General features: G+C 36.7%; 2 protein-coding genes across 2 annotated transcripts; one reads left to right on the plus strand and one right to left on the minus strand.

Annotated features, from left to right (window-relative positions):
* Window positions 1-1986: 1986 nt before the first annotated feature.
* LOC112561742 (phylloquinone omega-hydroxylase CYP4F2-like) lies at window positions 1987-7471 on the minus strand. The gene is made up of 10 exons (XM_025234404.1): window positions 7403-7471; window positions 7127-7196; window positions 5554-5616; window positions 5125-5248; window positions 4525-4669; window positions 4163-4292; window positions 3139-3334; window positions 2939-3021; window positions 2396-2461; window positions 1987-2110 (listed from the first exon to the last, which is right to left on the minus strand). The coding sequence occupies exons 2-10, from the start codon at window positions 7183-7185 to the stop codon at window positions 2002-2004; spliced, it is 975 nt and encodes a 324-aa protein (XP_025090189.1). The 5' UTR covers window positions 7186-7196; window positions 7403-7471; the 3' UTR covers window positions 1987-2001.
* Window positions 7432-18633, plus strand: LOC112561740 (phylloquinone omega-hydroxylase CYP4F2-like). Its single transcript, XM_025234401.1, has 14 exons — window positions 7432-7477; window positions 10394-10484; window positions 11810-12001; window positions 12255-12402; window positions 13806-13978; window positions 14241-14365; window positions 14865-14927; window positions 15376-15499; window positions 15797-15938; window positions 16403-16532; window positions 16999-17194; window positions 17617-17699; window positions 17932-17997; window positions 18370-18633. Exons 3-14 carry the CDS (start codon window positions 11837-11839, stop codon window positions 18476-18478), a joined length of 1524 nt encoding a protein of 507 aa, XP_025090186.1. The 5' UTR covers window positions 7432-7477; window positions 10394-10484; window positions 11810-11836; the 3' UTR covers window positions 18479-18633.
* The last annotated feature ends 1331 nt before the right edge of the window (window positions 18634-19964 follow it).

Consider the following 19964-nt stretch of genomic DNA (forward strand, 5'->3'; position numbering starts at 1 on the left):
CAACTGATTTTTTTCCCTTCAGGCATGGAAAGATGAGGATGAAAATATACATGATTCAGTTTAACAAATGTAAATAGTCCAGGCTCTTAAGTTAAAGCAAGGATTCTGCCACACCAATCACCATCTCATTGTAAAAGTAATGTAATTTATGTGTAAAACATTAAACAACTCTTGTCCCATCTCCTCTTTTTTATACAGCATGACAACCCCCTTGTTAGCATTTGTAACAAATTAACCTAGTTTTTGTATCAAGCGCTGAGTGCATGCTCATGTGACCCTCACTCTGTGCAATGTAAATCGTACATTTTTGTTGTAGTATTATGAAGTAGCCGGAGTTTGTATTTTCATGAACCATGACTTCAACAGGTATGCAAGTCAGGTGCAAACATACTAGTTGGTTGCTTTGGCGGGAGTGCTTCCACCCACAGGTGATTTTGATTATGTGGAAGGGGAGTTGGTGCCATAAGAAGTCTCTTTTTTATTGTTAAAAGAATCATTAATTTGATTTTCATAAAAGAATCAATTATTTTTTTCTTTTGAGGAGCATGCTCTTAGCGCCTAAGAACAAGAACATGGATAGCATACGAGGGACAGAAAAACAGAATAACACATGAACTAAGAAAGAATAAACAACGGTACTAACGACGAATAAAAACAAGTACAGAAAATGCAAAGAGAAACCAAATAACAAGAACTGAGAGTGTCATGATAAAGACGAGCAAGGAAGGGTGTGACAAAAGACTAGCATTATGGGAAAGGTTGTTAGGAGAAAGGCTTCCGGAAGAGATGCGTTTTCAGCGCACGTTTAAACGATAATTGTATATTTGTAAATATATGCATGTGTTTTGAATATATAAATATAAAACTGATTTTCATAAAAGAACCAATCATTGTTTCATTTAAAAGATGCTGTAAGAATGCAAAAAGCGCTGACCACTTTGCATTAACTTCTGGCAAGCATAGAAATGCAAAAAGATAAAATCAATTTTTTTATTGGACACAAAAACTATTGCATATGCTAAAATAGTTGTAAATATATGCATATATTTTCAATATATGAATATAAATCTGTATTAAACAATTTAACAAAATCATTGAACAATTTAATTAACAATTTAACTGATGATTCAAAGTGTGATTTTAAAATATGTATCACTTTGTAAATAAAACTGTCATGGCACATTAAGACTAGATACAACATTTTAAAATCATCTTCAAAAATGAAACCTCAAACAAAAACAACTTTCTTATGAAAAAAGTGCTGCAAGCTGTTGGTCATGTTGTCTTCTACTATAAAAAGACAAAAACCACCGCAACTGAAAACAAACTTACAAGTAAAAACTTTATGCAAAGGACATTGTTGGCTCTTAGCCCTATTCTGTCCCAGTTATCTTCTGTGTAGAAATAACTTGTGCAGGTCATCAGTTCATTTATTTCATGCTAATGTTGTAGCTATACTCTGAATGTGTGGGTTCAGGAGAAATAATGGTCTGTTGCCCTTGCGGATTAATAAAGTACACACGCTTGCATAGGAGATAGTTGGGCATGTCTTTCATTTAAAGAACCAGATGTATTGAGGACTGTGGTCCTCTTGAACTACAGAAGGTGCAAAATGTTAAACCAGAGTTGACAGCTGTTTTGATGATAAATATACTGAGTTAAAAGAAATTTTCAAAACCTAATCTCAATGAAGGCAAACATATGTTCCTCCTCTTTTCTATTAAAATAATACAGAACAAAATATTTTTGCTTCCTTCTCAGCTGTTCTTTTTCCCCTATACCCCTGTTAACAGTTACACTATAAATATTTTAAAGCCTATTTTAATGGTCTGTAACCTTTTATTTAACTTCCTATTGAGCTCACACAATTCAGGGTTACTTGCTGCAGAAAAATATTTGAAAGGGGTATGATCTGTATGTCAAACAATAATGTGGTACATCACAAAGTAAAAAATTGTTAGTGTAGACCAGCTTTTTTATTTCCTGGTGGTTTTTCACAGTTCATGCAGGCTTTCGAGGAATGACTTTCATTTGTATGCCTGTTTTAGCTTTCATCACGAGAGATTCAAGCTTCTCAACTTTATGGCCAGGATCAAGCACCAAGGTAAATCTGAGATATCAGAAAATAAAGTAACAAATTACTACAGTTGGATAAAACAATCCTCTGACAGACTAAAAGTGGTCCAGAAGCTCAGACAGAATGAGTCCAGAAAAAAGTTTTAGCATAAAATAATTTACATTTATGTTATGTCATCCTCCCCAGCTACAAAAATACACAGATGCCAGTGACAGACAAAATATACCTTGGAAAGAAAAAGGTGGGTAGCAGAGGTGATCCCAAATCTAAACAGCTAAAATAAACTTTGGACTGATAGCTTTGTGATAGAAATCTTACCTGTACAACATCTTTGCAAGAACAAGTTTCATCTCATCCATGGCAAAGTTTTGGCCAATACAGTTCCTAAAGTTCCAATAAAATGTATGAAATGTTGAACAATAAACATTTTGCATTCTAATGAAGTAGAATTTTTAAACTTTGCCATGTATTATAAACATATTAATACATAAATACATTGTTTTGGTATGTATACAAATATAGTGTGTTGGCATGTGTATAAACATATACTTACATTAAATCAGCAGATACTTTAAAATCTTTAACTTCTGACCACTGAGAGCTCTCACTTTATATAAATTTGGTTTATGCAAATTTAACATTTTATAAAGAATACTGTAAAAAAAATCTGCATTCTAAAATTGTCTGCTTAAATAAGCAAGATGTGTTTGAATTAGAATAACTCTCTAAATGTGAAATAATGAATGATCCTTAGCTGCTTTTGTTGCAGTGTTTATGGCAATGTGATGTTTCCAAATTATCCATGTCACAGAACATTGTAATGTTATGGATAAATTAACCAAACAGTGATTTATGACTGACCTTGGCCCAGCTGAAAAAGGAATAAAAGCATAAGGACTGCGGGCATTGATATTCTCTTCAGTGAATCTCTCTGGGCGAAATTCCTGCAAAAAACAAAACAAATTATGAATAATGACTATAAGGTTTGCATCTGCATTTACTTAATCACTGTTTCTGCTAGTCCCAGGATAAGCATAAGATGAAGACTAACAACACCTTACCAAACTGTCCTCCCAGACTGTGGGGTTGTGATGGATGTTGTAAACGATGATGTTGACAAGCATTCCCTTTGGAGCAAGAAAGCCATCAAGATCTGTGTCTTGAGTGAGCTGTCGCTGAATGAAGGGGACAGGGGAGTGAAGGCGGAGAGCTTCTTTGATGCACATGGAGAGGTATGGGAGATGAGACAAATCTTCCCTGTGATCAAAGTTAGAAATGTAAAATACCTTGCAAAGTGTGTGTTTGTGTATTTGTATTTTCATCTTCAACATTTTGCACTCAATACAAGTATTAACTGGTTATGTAATCATCTCCTCAAAACCTTTGTTAAGAGCTTCTCATCCATTTTCCATCAAGCTTTGCTCCTTTAATTGCTGTTTATGTTAAGAAAAATAAAATAAAATAAATTATTAATTAATAATCAATATATAGAGGATGTTGGTTTCATCGAATTTATTTTTCTTTCTTTCAATCATCTAATGTGTAGACTTCCAGGAAAAGAATAGCTGATGATCTTCACCTTCTCCTACTTGTGTGCCAGCTGATTATATCAGAAATGGTTTCTTTATTATTGTTTATCAAACTCAGTGAGCTACCCAAGTAAAAGGTGCGAAGTCTAATGTTCTATGACATTTCATATTTCATGATGAGTCTCTATGGTCATTTATGCACTGAATATCTTTATCCCTAATACTAAGGAAAAATGGGGTACATCATATGAAGCCAACCTAGCATATTTAGGGAACATGCATATGAATTTTTCACAAGGTCCATGACATTTAACATGGAAATAACGGATGTTAACCTGCTGCAGGACTGTGGGTGCAGTTTATGTTGATTGTTTTTTATGTAGTGGTAAAGGCTGTCCTTACACTTTTCAGTAAATCTGTCTCAATATTTGTGTTTCTCCTTGTGATTTCATGTTGGGGCATTATTAAGTGATATGAAAGGAGTTTTTTGAGTGTGATATGTAACACAAATCGGGTAGGTCTTTAAATATCCACATAATGATATAGAGAATCTTACCAAAGAATATCATCTGTTTCTCGAAATCTGAGCAGCTCATCAATCTCTTCATGACAAGTGGCCTGTATATCAGGATGTTGAGCCAAAGAATACATTGTCCATGAAATTGCACTAGCCGTTGTATCATGGCCTGCCCACGAGAGTTTTTTTTAAACTTTAAGAGGTATATCCTGAGGTTCCTACAACTAATATCAATCCTCCTTCAAAATAAAAAAAGGTGTGCTCCTTCCTTTCACATACATGAATATGTTTGCATGCATACAGGTATATGTGCACACGCACATACGCCCTACCCACACACAAAGACATAAAATATCTTCGAACACAGTTATCTGCGTGTGCCAAGAAAAGTGAACTTTAACCTTCAAAAAGGAATGTGTCCACCTCAGCTCTTATTTCATCGGACTTGAGACCCTCTCCATTCTCATCTCTGGCTGTCAACAGAATGTCCAGAAAATCTAGACATCTTTTCTTCTTGGCGACTTGTTCTCTTACAGATGAATCAGTCTTGGAAGAACAAAGCCATGATAAAGCAGCAGTATTTCATCAAGTATAGCCAAATTACTAGTGGAATGCAAGGCAAAATCCTTCACATATTGTGCTAAATATGGTTTTGTGAATGATTAATAAGTTGTTGAAAGGTTTTAATATTGTGAAACGTTGGTAATCATCTACGTAAAAGTATTATCTTTCCATCTGGAAACAATACTTAGTTAATAAAACTATTTTATTATTAAAACTATTTTCAATTGTGTTGACATAATGTTAATTTGAAGGTATTCAATTTCAAAAAATTAACCACATTGATAAAGCTCTTAAAAGGTATTTCCAGAAGCAGATTTTGTGCTTATTTTATCTCTACCATTAAAACTACTTATGACAAGGTCAAACTTCAAAATGTAAATAGATTAAACTAATTAAATTTAGTCATTTAAGTTGCAAGAAAAATGTTAACTGACTACTAGGGCTTCTCTGCGTTTGCTGATAACTTCTTCAGCCACCTTGTGTACTAGATAACAGTTCTTAAGGAACTTGCGTCCAGCGGGTGTCAAAAAATAGATCCAATCTGAGTGAAACCACGGCTGACTGAAAAATTGCCGAAAGACATACACAAAATAATTGCATAATTTTGTGATGTGTCATGACTTATTACAGGACCTTTGTGGAAATAACTTATTAGTAACAATGAAGAGATTGCCACTCTAAAACATATTTGTGTGTTGTAAATAAACATCTCAGTTTTATTTTTGGACCAAGCATGCTACTTAAAAAAAAAATAAAGTTTAAACCTGCTTTATATGATGACCACAAACATTTGCTAATGTTATAAATTGTAAGAATGAAAATGCAAACAGTATAAACAATCTATAATAAAGAAATAAGATGCTCACAAAAATCTTTTCAGAGCCATTTCTGAGAGTGAGTACACAGCCTGAACATAGGGATGCTGATCACTGAAACAGGTAGAATAAGCATTGAACTGAGAGAAAATATTTAATGTTTAGAAGGAGACATAAATGAGGAATACGAATAATTTCTGACAATGCTGTAAGTAAAACTTTTGGCTCACAGACATGCTCTTCACTTATGATTAATCAAAAACCTAATTTTATTGGCTAAATATTGCTGTAGTGATGACAACACACACACACACACACACACAAAGAGCTCCAGAATAAAAATAAATAAAAAAGCCAAGGGTGTCTACCAAAGACTCAAAGGGAAAGTTTTTTTAAAAAAAAATGAACTTGCAATGTTTGCACTGAAGACTACTCAGTTTACTACACTATAGCAGTCACTAGAAGTACTGCATTTTCATTAGACAAAATGAAAGGAAAAATTAAGTAATGGCATTTGCACATGTTGCAGAAAAGAAATAATTGCATTTAGGACATAGTGCTCTTTCACTTGACTGTTAATGGCTGTCATTGAAATGGCAATTTTTCTTGAGTTTACAGCTGTGCAAATTTTTCATAATGTCAGATCTATATGCCGAAGTTTTGTGTCCGGAGGAAAGACAGTGGTATCGCCCGTTCGAGGGAAGGTAGGAGTACACGCGGTGCTGACTATTTGTGTCCAGTCGTCTCAAATTACGACTGTACCTGGACAAAGGCGGGGTAGAGGTCAGAGACACCGCCGAGTAGCCTGGCCATAAAACATCTTCCTTACCAGACCATTGTACTTGCCGCAGGGTCTGAGCGCTGAGGCGAAACGACTTCTATGTGAACCTACTGTCACAGGCTAAGGCAATGCAATGTCTTTCTGAGCCGAGTACTTGGTGTTGGCGGTTAGAAAGCTGAAGTGAAACGGTTTCCAACTGAACACACTGTCAGAGGGTTAGGACTGAATGTATTCTCCACAGTGTTGTCCATAGGAATGGGAATCCCATGGGAAACGTCCCATGGGATGGGATGGGACAGCACACATTTGTATTTCCCATGGTAGTCGATACTTGATATTGCAAAATAAATTTACTGTTATTTCATTCATCAAGGATTTAAATCTTTCCTCTGAATCATTTATTGTATGTGAAGTAGCAGGAATTATAGAACAAAAGCCGAAAAGTGGTTTTCAGTGTTGTCCATAGGATTGTTAATACCATGGGAATCCCATGGGAAACGTCCCGTGGGATGGGCGGGATGGGACAGGCATAAATTGCCATGGGACGGGATGGGATAGAAAAATATGTCCCATGGACAACCCTGATTCTCCACCAACAAACAAAACTAGAATATACAAAGAAGAGAAGAATGAACAGCGAAAATGACACGAACATAAAAACAACTGAATTTTCAAACAAAATCAGTGGCTGGAGGCACTGTCATACAGATTGATACATAACAAAGCAAAATCACCAGTATAACAATGGAAGCACAGAATTTAACACTATTACTGATCCTTCAATTGATATCACAGAATAACAAACATGTAAAGTGAACAAGATAAAAATCAGCTGTAACATACGAGTAGGCAGAGGCGGCGTTAGGAACCGTTAGGAACACGCGGGGCCTGGGGCCGACCATCCGCGCGGGGCCTGGGTAATGGAGTACGTGTATCAATATCCCTATTGATGTGATGCCGGAAGCACTGATTTATATACAGTTAGATAGGCTGGATCCATTTCGCGAAATAACGAATTAATTTAGCGTTTTAATTGTTCGTAACCGTTTGTGACAGAAGCGGTTTTTTCTTACCGCACTGTAAACGGACCTTCGCACCGTGGACAATATAAATACAGACCTGTCTTCTCTGGCAGTGTATTGGGGATCGTGCTGGCTGAGAAGGAGCAGACGTTGCTGTTGTACGGAAAAACCTGTAAGTATATTTAGCACAGGCATTGTAGTTGTGAGTTATCAAAAACTTACAAATATAAGAGCAGTGACTGTGTCTGATGGATGCTTAATAAAAAACAAACAAACAAACAAACAAACGGTTTCATAGAGTGATTATTTGAAAACAAGAATCAGCTTAAGACGTTGTAAAAGCAGAATTTAAATTCTCGTCGACGCATCATTGCCTCGCGAACCTTATATTAAGTCTATCGTCCTAGAGCTAATTAAAGTATCAAACATATCTGACCCTTCTTATAACTGTCAGTTTTGGCCAGCTAAAAAATGAATGTCTGATTTTGTGATGTCCAAATATACTGTATCTCTTAACTTTTTGTATGCTAAAGACCAACCTGAACGGTTTGCGTTTTTTGCAGACTAGATATAGGCGATATAAACCTAACCTGTAAATTTCAGCCTCTAAAACCGATCTGTTGATTAATTATCCGCTACAAAAGTACAGTGGAACCTCGGTTAACGAACTTAATCCGTTCTGGAAAGCTGTTCGTTATCCGAAATGTTCGTTATCCAAAACAATTTTTTCCATAAGAAATAAAGGAAATAGATTTAATTGGTTCCCAGCCCCTGTTGACTCGCTAATATTTGAAAGCTTTAGGTTATACAGTGGTACCTCGACATACGAGTTTAATTCGTTCCGTAACCTTGCTCGTATGTCAAATTGCTCGTATCTCAAAGCAATTTTCCCCATTGAAATTCATTGAAATGCCATTAATCCGTTCCAGCTCCCAAAACACCACCTCAGTTGTTTTTGTTAAGTGTTTTTGAATAAGAAAAAGTGTATTTACAAGAAGAAACATTTATTTATCAATAACAAATACATATTCTATAAAAACATATTAAATTCTTCGTTTGTGGAAGTGTGTGGGATCTGCTTCAGCAAATCACCGTAAATCGCTCGTGCCTTCTCACACATGATGCTTTGTGTTAAGGTTCCTCCTTGAAGCTGCTTCTCTGTCACCCACACAGTCAATAGTTTCTCCATCTTTTCATGGAGAGAAGTCCGGAGCTTAGAAATTATTGTAACGCCCTAGCTGGCGTTGTACCCTTTATCAACTCCTGTTTAAGCTCAGAACATATCGTTGATGTGCTACACCCGTACATCCTCGCCAAGTCAATTACTCGCACACCTTGCTCATGTTTTTCTACGATTTCGCGCTTTAATTCAATAGACATCATCTTCTTTTTCGGACCCATGGTTACAAAAATAAATGTGATAATGTTTTGTAAATGTACAAAAAGCAAAAGAACGCGAACCCAACTTATCAAAAATGCTTCGAAAACGAGGGAAACAAGCACACAGACTGAGGTCTAGTCTGAGGTGGGAGAAACTGTTAGACGCTGGACACGACCCCAACATCCGCCCCGCATGTTGGGGTCGTGTGCAGCGGTGTAGTGTGCGATTCCTCGTATCTCAAATCTTGCTCTTATCTCGAAGCAAAATATCGCTCGCTCGGCGACTCGTATCTCAAAACACTCGTATGTCAGGGCACTCGTATGTCGAGGTACCACTGTATAGGTAATTTTTTTAATGAGAACAGTTATAATGCAATATAAATGGAGTTAAATAAACATAAAAACATTAACGAAAGCATTTAAACATCAGAAAACTTGCCGTTTTGATGGCGTGGGTGGATGGAGGTGTGGGGAGGAAGGGTGGAATTACTGCTTTGATTCCCCCTCCATGAGCACACGTGACATTATAAAACCGGGGCTGACTTCCCTTTTCTGTAGCTTTGAGGTTAAAGGAAAAAATTTGTCCAGTGTCTGTTCCTTCTGTCTTTTGTAAAACTCTTCTGTAATACGACATCACATATCCGACAGACGCATGCCACCTTCATACTTTGAAATCATTTCCTTTTTCAATTCATTTGTTGGCCGCTTCCTTGTCATTACCTCACTACTATTAATTGCTCTTAATCTTCTTTGGAGCCATGATTGAGGATTATCTTATTAAAATAAAGCACAACAATCACTAAATAAGAAGGATGCGCATAGAAAAGGAACGACTGATCGTAATTACTGTGTCTCGAGCGCGAATGATGACATATGCTTGTCGGTCACGTGTGGTTCACGTGGCTGTTCGTTATCCGAAATTTTGTTCGCTATCCGAGACAAACTTTTAACGAAATTTTTGTTCGTTATCCGAAATATTCGCTATCCGAGGCGTTCGCTAACCGAGGTTCCACTGTACGCGCTTCGCACCAGTGATCAATGATCGAGCGCCGCTAACAGCTAACGTACGTCACGCTGAGTGTACTACGTCACGTACATCATTCACAACATTGCCTGCAGTCAAGTAATAAAGTCAGAGCGACAGATCCCGTTATTCGGACGTTGACAGTACTCTACATTTCTCTTGCTAAAGTACCAGTTGTTCAGAACCATGAGAAAAGCAGACTGTCAGGTCCGAATAATCCCAACTGTTGCTCATTCTCTCTCTGCTGTTGACGGCTGGCAATGTGGTGAATGGTGTACCAACATGACGTAGTACGCTCAGCGTCACGTACACTAGCTGTTAGCGGCGCTCGATCGTTGATCACTGGTGAGAAGCACGTATACTTTTGTAGCGGAGAATTAATTAACGCATCTGTTTTGGAGGCTGCAATTTACAAGTTTAGTTTATATTGCCTATATCTACTGATATCTGGAAAAAACTCGTTCAAGTTGGTCTTTAATGTCCATTTTTGTATTGAAGAGGATGAGGTTTTACGATAACCATACTGAGGCCTGATCGATGAGTTTGAGTTTTCTCTCTGCTATTTTGATATTGAATATCTACTTGCATAACCAGAAACCTTGCTAATTGTATATACAAAGCACTTTATATCAGAAGTAAGTTACTTTGAAAACATAAATGCCAGACATGTTATTTTTTTTTCAGTTGCTTCCTATATAGTGACGGATAAAAACCTGAGGTGTGATTGCCAGTCAAGAGCAGCTGGACTTATTTCTGCTTTTAAGCTGTCTGACAGGTAATGTGTTAACAATCGTGCATGCGCTTTGCTAATGCTCTAATTCAGTGATGCCCAACCTTTTTCGGCCTGCGGGCCATATCCATTTCGGACAGCCGTGTCGCGGGCCATATCCATTTCGGACAGCCGTGTCGCGGGCCACTTCACCGCAAAAATACAAAAAAGAGAAAAAAATAGAGCAGATACCATTTTTATTAGAAACAAGTTGTACTTACCATTAATTATGTAGTAACTAGTGGGATATTTGAAATTGTTTTCCCGAAACCAACTTCTGAATGTCCGGCCTCATCGTAGAGACACTAAGTCGGAGCACTGAATCGAAATGTTCGTCCATCGAAAAAAAGATTGGGAAACGCCCCTACGTAGGGATAAATACTTCTTCTTCCCTTTTTTTTTTTTTTTTTTTTTTTTATTACTAGCATGTCGATTTCCTGCACTGTGGGCAGAAGTTTCGCGGGCCGGATATGGCCCGCGGGCCGTAGGTTGGGCATCCCTGTCTTACAGGATTACATTAGGTTTAATTTATTCCTTATTACTCCTCGAGGTGCATAGGTGTGCAACAATTACAGGATTATATCAGCAAGTTTTATTTTTATATGCTCCTTAATGCTTTAATTTATTAGCATAATGAGGATGCTAGTAATGACAATGATTGTTTTTCATCATTTTTTCCCCTTAAAATGTCTTAGGCTTAGTAAATATATATCTCAAATTGAGTTCTACCTTTTCACCTTCCAATCTGCCTGCTAGACAGACTTCAAAAGGGTTCAGAATGATCCCCCTTCTATAGTCTTCTGCAAAAGGCAGACCATGCTACATTACTCCTCTGTAAGCCATATCAACTTGAACTTGCATCAATTACAATATTGCTACATTGTATGACTACTGATGTCTTCATGGCCTACCCCCCAGCATATTAACTCGATCCCTACCTCCCAAGTCAGCCTATTCAGCTTCCTTAAGCTGACCTCTCTGTGTCACAAATGGATGAGAGGAATTCATCAAAGGCTCCTTCTTTGGCTCTGCAGTTGAGAAAACTCGATCTATCCCCATCCCTTGGAACACTGCCCTCTTAAAAGATGGCCCTGACATTTGAGGGCTTGAACACCGTATATTAATACAACTCTATAAGTTGATAGGACTTCCTTTCTTTTTTGAGTTACAATGTAATATTAGCTTTATAAGAAGTTCATCAGGCTGATCTTCATGTATATATTGTTTGTTGTTGTAAAATGCCTTTTTTCTTCTTTTTTTTTTTTGTTACATTTATTTGCTGATAATTTTGAAAATGTTTTGTGTGATTGATATATTTTCTGTTTTACCAGATCAACACCACTGTCTTCACAGCAAACATGGTTGCCATAGCAGCATCGGCCCTGTCAGTGGCTGCTCTGGTATTTATAGTGTTCTGGATCATCAAGTTTCTGATGGCTGTTAAAGACTACAGCAGGACATGTTACCTCATCAGGCAGTTCCCCCATGAACCCTCTCATCCCATCTGGGGTCACTTGTTTGATGTGAGCATTATATGGTGCATTGATATTTACTTTGTTTCAGTAAAGATCTGCTTGCGTAGTTTTTAAATAAAGATTTGCTTACATATTTTACTGATGCTGAATTTCTCTCTTTTGAACATATTCATGGATGCATGTATACACAAACACACTGTGTTTCCAACAATGCCTCTAATAACTGTTTGTGGATACTTTATTGTGAAATTAAAAAAAACCTTTTAGTACTAGCATTTTTTGTTTCCTTGTTATGTTTCAGTACCCTGGCCCCAATGAGAAAGGCCTGCAGTATCAACGGGAGATGACAGCAAAGTACCCTCGTGCTAGTTCAGTGTGGTTAGGACCCTCTATACCTGTAATTTTTGTTTCTCATCCAGATACAGTGAAGCTAATTCTTAAAACTTCAGGTAATTCTTTTAAAAGTTACATACATTTGTAATATATAGGGAGGCTTGACAGTATGGTAACAGAGAGGCTAGTGGTTAGCGCATGGGATCCAAACCTGAAAGTGCACTCATTAGCCATTTGATACCTGTGTGACACAGTATACTTATGTTGACCCAGCTGTGGAGTGGGTACCTGGCTGTACACAGAAATGAGGAACATAAGGCAATGAATGAGAGATGGACACTGCTGTCACAAACATTGGCATTAAAACTACATGGTCAACTGACTACCTTTAATCTTATTCTTTATTCATGAAGAGAGGGTATGTCATTACCCATAGGCAAAATGGGAAACTCAAAGAAAAATGCCTTATCTCCATAGTTACAACATGCTGTCCAGATCCTGCAAATATTGCATTATATTATTTTATCCTAGGTGATCTTTGCCACTATTTTATAACCATGGTCCCAGAGGTTAATCAACATCCATGGAGTCTTGATGCTGCTTTGTAACTGCAGACACAAGACACTTGCTCTCATTCTACTTGGGATCATGGCACACTGTTATTTCATTAATAACCTTTAAGACCCAGAAGGTCGCAGGTTAGGGGCCTGCTTGGTTACCTGAACAGAATCTCGATCCCTCTGCCTACCCAGCAAGTGCTTAGAAGAAATGGGTGCCTGTTGATCTGAAACTTATGGATAGACCCGGGTGGCTCCGGTTGAAGCCAGCTTTCTGCCATGTTGAAAGTCATACTTATATAAATTTCAGTACTTTTAATTCCTACTGCTGTAGTTTTGCACACTCTTTTGCATTTCCTTTGCTTTTAAAACTTGTTGAGTTTTGGTCCTTATTAAATTTATGATGAGTTAGGTATAATATAATAAAACTGTAAATTTGTAGAGTTCCATATCCAGGTCCAATGAACAGGCTCATGGCGCTATACTTAAAAATAAAAAAAATATGCAACATATCATGCAACATTGTTATCTAGAGAATGCCAGATGATGTGAGTGATATCTAGTAAGTAGCATGCACAAATCATTTTAAAAAACTGTGATCTAGGCTGCAAATGTTCCTGTTCACACCAAAAGCCCAGTCATAGAGCAATAGCTTGCTTGTTTTTGTCTGCTCATTGAGTTCCCTGCAGAATGCGTATTTGAAAAACTGAAATGAGGATAAAAGCAGATCATCATATGACTGGAAATAGTTCTTGTCCTTAGAGTAAATCATTGGAGATAAGCTGGGAACCTAATGATCACATAGCAAATACTCTAGCTCTACCTTTTACATGCAGTGTCCTAGACATGGTTAGTCAATGTGTTTTCAAGTCCTTATTTGGTGTTTTATTACTGTCATTTGTAGATGATTAGATTTATCTGTTATCAGGTCCTAATTTCAGTTTCCTAATTGTTTTCATTAGAACCTAAGGCACAACGATTCTATCATCTGCTGGAACCTTGGATTGGCGATGGTTTGCTGCTGAGCAAAGGGAGGAAATGGGGACGTAACCGACGCCTACTTACACCAGCTTTCCACTTTGATATCCTCAAGCCTTACCTTGGCATCAAAAACACGGCAGCTGATGTTTTGCTGGTGTGTTTAGTTGCATGAATGTGTGTGTGTGTTTGTGTGTGTGCGCATGCACAGATGCATGTAAGTGAGGAAATTTAAATAGATGGAGATCAAATATTTCAAAATTAAAAAAAGTGTTATTTGCTTTTTATTTTGAATTTGTTTTTGATCTGATATCTATTGTCCTTTTGATGCTACTGATATTGCCATTGTCTAATCCTGATGCATTCAGCTAGTCTGTTTATCTGTGTGCCTGTTAAGCTATTACTTATTCATCTTGCAGGATAACATAGGAGTTCATGCAGAAAAGGATGAATACTTTGAGGTATTTTCAGTCATCAGCAAATTTGCCCTTGATGTCATTCTGAAGTGTGCATTTTCCTATGATACTGACTGTCAGAAAATAGGGTAGGTATTGCATTAATTTTCTTTTTAAGGTAGTTTGTGCACATTATTGCCTTTTTTGAGCTTCATCAATAATGATAAACATGTGGTTTGATGCTTTATGCTGTGATGCTGCAAGTGCTATATAAAGGCAGCTCCACAACTTCTTCAACAAAAGATAACAGAGAGGATTCAGCCAATGAGACTGTATCAACTAAAACACCATACTTCTCTCCTTTTTGTAAATCTTTCTCTTACTTTCTCTAACATTTAAATATTGAGAAGAGTAATTTTTGTAGTACCTTTCATTTTAAGTTCAAATGAAATGTGTTTTCACTTACACAAATTTCAGTTAACTGTCATGAAATTGTTCATAACCATAAAGCACTTACACAAATCCATGTATTCTTTATCTCATTCAGGAAATTAGGTTGTGCCATTTGGCTGTGAATGGTCATGTACAAAAAGACTTTCTCATTGAAATTAATCTCTTTCAAGTTTGTTGACTTGCTCTGTGTTTCAGGAATCAGAATCCATATGTTCAAGCTGTTTATGCTCTCTCAGAAATGGCTGTCCAAAGATATTTGTGAGTGTTTTAAATTTACTGCCTGCAATTGTGCATTTGTTGAGATACAAAATAAGTCATTTTATTCAATTGAAACAAAAGAATGCATAGATATTATCAGTATTTACATTTACAAACTACTGGGTTTCACTTATGACCCCATCTTCTTTCAAAATGATTTTGCTGTGATTAGTTTTCTTAGTCATATAAATCTGTTTTCACAGATTGTTATGATAAATATTAAGTCGAATTGTGCGAGAAAACAATTACATGTACTGAATGAATATGAAATCATGTAAATAATATGTTGATTAGTTGAGTTAATTCCTTAGTGGAATATCTTATTTCATCTTCAGATGACAGTAACCATCAGCATACATTGTAACCTGTAGGTTTCCCTCCTAGTGAAGGATAGGCATAGATAATCCAATCAGTGATTACCGATTTTTTTCTTTTTTTTTTTTTTTAGTCAGCCTTGGTTTCACAGTGACTGGCTCTATTTTTTAACCCCTATGGGGCGCAAGTTTCGTGAAAACTGCCGTGTGGTGCATAAATTGGCTAATGATGTCATTAGCAAGCGCAAGATTACTCTGGTCAGTTGATAAAGTCTCAAATTCACTATTAATTTCATTTTTTTTTTATTGCAAGCTAACATTTAAGCTTTATCAATGGCAACATATTACATAACCCATTTCACAGATGTTTTCAACTTAAAATACTTTTATCTGATTCTATTTTATCATTAAAGTTTATATTGTTTAACTAATTTGTGTATGGCCTTTTCTTTATCTATTATCAGTTTCTACCTTGAGAAAAAATATTTAACATTGAAATATATTGCTCTCACTTTTCTGATCTCAGTATTATCATGGCATTGTTTATTTTTTAAGGCCAGTACAACAGTAAGAAAACAAGAGGTCAAAAAGAATTGCCTTGATTTTCTGGACATTTTACTGACAGCCAGAGATGAGAATGGAGAAGGTCTCACATTTGATGAGATAAAAGCAGAAGTAGACACATTCCTTTTCGGAGGTGAGGGTTCACTTTAAGGAAATTGTGGTCTATTTTGTGCAAGAGAACTGTACAAAAATTAGGTGTTCCAAGAGATGTTTTCAGTAGTAATTGTGCCATTGGTTTGGTTGGTTTATTTTTGCAATAAGCACCTACTTGACCAGTTGAAAACAGATACTATTGTCATGTTCATTAAAGAGCTAAGAGTAGAAATGTTTGCTCCTTTAAAACTTGTTGAAAATGTCTGGTAAACGCGGCACTTAAGTTTGCTTTTATACATTTGAAATCATTTATGCATTGACAGTCAAGAAAATGAAAGAGAAAAAATAATGAGGAAAGAATGTAGATGCTTAAAAAAACATAAGCAAGTGTGGGAGCAGGCATTCACTCATTCACGTGCATGCTTACACATATAGACATATAGACACATCTCAAAGGATGCCTTAACTCAAAGTAATAAAATTGCCACAAACTCTTGTGAGCAGGGCATGGTACGACAGCTAGCGCCATTTCATGGGCGATGTATTCTCTGGCTCAGCATGCTGATATACAGGCCACTTGTCAGGAAGAAATTGATGAGCTGTTCAAAGGCCGAGAAACAGATGATTTTCTGTGGTAAGGTTTGCTCTGATTCTTATTACATGTTAAACATCCTGCCATAATAGCTGGACTGCACTGGGTTGTCAGTTGGATGTTTAAGATTCTGTTAAACTTCTGGTTTCTTGTAATTTTAAGTAAATTTAGCTTTACAGATACCTGCATAGTCTTTTTGTTTAACTGTTGCCAAATTTTTTTGTAGGACGGACACTTTTAATTCTTTTTCGTACTTTTGTTGTGGCTTAGGGTAGTAAACTGCAGAGTGTAGTAGCAGTCTTTTTTTTTACTGTTAAATCCTTAACTTTGTCAATGTCATAAACTGTCCATGTCCATTAGCTAACATGCTCACCGGCGTATTTGCACATGCAAACAAGCACCACACGTGCAGAAATATGCAGGCATATGTATATATACACACATATACACGTACACATCCTTCCCTCACAAGGTTTCAGATTTCATTATGTTTTTCATTTAATTGCAGGGAAGACCTTTCTCATCTCCCATACCTCTCCATGTGCATCAAAGAGGCTCTTCGCCTTCACTCTCCTGTCCCAAGCATACTGAGAGAGCTTACTCAAGACACAGACATTGATGGTCACATTGCACCTAAGGGTGCTATAGTCAACATTGTCATTTACAACATCCACCACAATCCCACTGTCTGGCAGGACAGCTTGGTAAGGCACTGTTATTAATACCATTCTATTATCATCAGTCATTATCCTTCGAAATATCAAAGTTTGTTACCCTGCATGACCTTTAGAAAATCAGCGAAATAACCTTTTAACTAGCTGGGTGGAGCCTGAGCACATGAGTTTGTGCTTGTGCCTAAGGTTTTATATAGATGTGTATGATTAGGAAGAGGTAGCGATGATACACAGACCTACCATGATGAGTGATTAAACACTGAAAAGTAATATAGTAAACCTGGTAAATGATTCAAACAGCAGATCTAGAAGTGATTTGGTGACTCCAAACTCAGTAAAATGGTATAACCTAGTTGCTATTATTAAAATTGCAGATGAGGCCATTATGATTTTAAGTTCAGCATTCTGTTAACTTTTTCCAACTTTTTTTTTTTTAATTCGCTTTTTTACAGGAGTTCCGTCCAGAGAGATTCACTGAAGAGAATATAAAGTCCCGCAACCCTTATGCTTTCATACCATTCTCAGCTGGGCCAAGGTACATAACCCAATGAGCTGTTCATTTTGAATTTCTGTTAAGGTGTGATGATACTCTGTTGTATCCAATTAATAACTCATGACATGGGAATCTACAGAGTTAGCATTGATGGCACATAGACAACTACTATACAGTGATTATAAGTTTACAAATATTGGCAACACTAATTGGCCAGCTGTCTAGGATATACTAGTGTTTCAGTCTCCTTACAAAAAAATGTTTCTGATTTCAGGAACTGCATTGGCCAAAATTTTGCTATGGATGAAATGAAGCTTGTTCTTGCAAAGATATTGCACAGGTGAAATTTTCCATCCATTTAAATTTAAAGATATGTAGCTTGACATTTTAATTTTTGTCATCTTTTCCATACCCATGAATTGAATTTTTTCTCTCTCTGAAAGTGTGAAAGAGGAAGAATAGAAAGAATTGTTGTCTATATTACTCTGTCTTGACATATTTCTCATTTAATTCTTTCTCTAAATGAGAGAGAAGGCAGCAGAGAAAGTAGAAAAGAAAGAAGTGTTGACAGTTGTCTCTATCACTCGTACCGACGTGTCTTGGTTTTATGCATTAGCTTAAATGCATATTTATTTTAGTTTTGCACAGTCATGTTTGAGATTCTGATGCCATATTCCAATAATTATTTACCAGTATATTTTTCATGTCTCAGATTTACTCTAGTGGCTGATCCTGACCACAAAGTTGAGAAAGTTGAGTCACTTGTTATGAAAGCCAAAACAGGCATTCAGCTGAAAGCCATCCCACGAAAACAAGCATGAGCCATATAGGATGACAGCATCTGCATGCTCCCACAGCGCTACATGGCCAACTATTTCCAGAGGAAAGTCAAAGAGTGCTATGAGACTACTTCAAAAATTAGATTCTCTTTTTAAAATAATTCAAAAGCTGATACAATAAAATGCTTACTGAGTTGTTTAGTTGTGTAGATGTGATTTTTTTTGGTTGTAAATGACATGGACACCATTGCTTGTGACAAGTATTTTAGAAGACAATCAAAGATAAATGGGATCATTTTTTGAATCTGTTGCCTGTGTGAAATGTGGAGTAATGAGATGATTGCACAAAGTCCAATGGTACTGCGTTACTGCTTCATATTAAAGATTCAACAAACAGGTTTTGTTTTGCTAGTGGGTAAAATCATTATTGTCTGTTGAATTAATATGTAAAGCAATAACAACTGATTTTTTTCCCTTCAGGCATGGAAAGATGAGGATGAAAATATACATGATTCAGTTTAACAAATGTAAATAGTCCAGGCTCTTAAGTTAAAGCAAGGATTCTGCCACACCAATCACCATCTCATTGTAAAAGTAATGTAATTTATGTGTAAAACATTAAACAACTCTTGTCCCATCTCCTCTTTTTTATACAGCATGACAACCCCCTTGTTAACATTTGTAACATTTGCTGTTTCTTCATCGTTTCTGTCAGGTCTCCTCTTTTTTATACAGCATGACAACCCCTTTGTTAGCATTTGTAACAAATTAACCTAGTTTTTGTATCAAGCGCTGAGTGCATGCTCATGTGACCCTCACTCTGTGCAATGTAAATCGTACATTTTTGTTGTAGTATTATGAAGTAGCCGGAGTTTGTATTTTCATGAACCATAACTTCAACAGGTATGCAAGTCAGGTGCAAACATACTAGTTGGTTGCTTTGGCGGGAGTGCTTCCACCCACAGGTAATTTTGATTATGTGGAAGGGGAGTTGGTGCCATAAGAAGTCTCTTTTTTATTGTTAAAAGAATCATTAATTTGATTTTCATAAAAGAATCAATTATTTTTTTCTTTTGAGGAGCATGCTCTTAGCACCTAAGAACAAGAACATGGATAGCATACGAGGGACAGAAAAACAGAATAACACATGAACTAAGAAAGAATAAACAACGGTACTAACGACGAATAAAAACAAGTACAGAAAATGCAATGAGAAACCAAATACAGTGATACCTCGGTTCTCGAACGCCTTGACTTTCGACCAAATCGGTATTCGACCAGGAAATTCGAGAAAATTTTGTCTTGGAATCCGAACAAATATTTGGAACTCGAACATCCGAACGTCCGAGATGAGCCTTGCTTGCGTCATCAGTGTGAGTGCAGAGAGAGTCACGTTTTTGTGGAGAGAGTCACGCTTTGTGTGTACTGTACTGCAAATTACTGATAAAGTGGTAGCAAATAGAGCAGTTAACATTTTTAATGACAATGTTATGTCCACTTTCCGCAAAATTTTGCAAAGGAGAAAAAA

The sequence above is a fragment of the Pomacea canaliculata genome, linkage group LG4 (assembly GCF_003073045.1).
Source record: "Pomacea canaliculata isolate SZHN2017 linkage group LG4, ASM307304v1, whole genome shotgun sequence".
Lineage (NCBI taxonomy): Eukaryota > Metazoa > Mollusca > Gastropoda > Architaenioglossa > Ampullariidae > Pomacea > Pomacea canaliculata.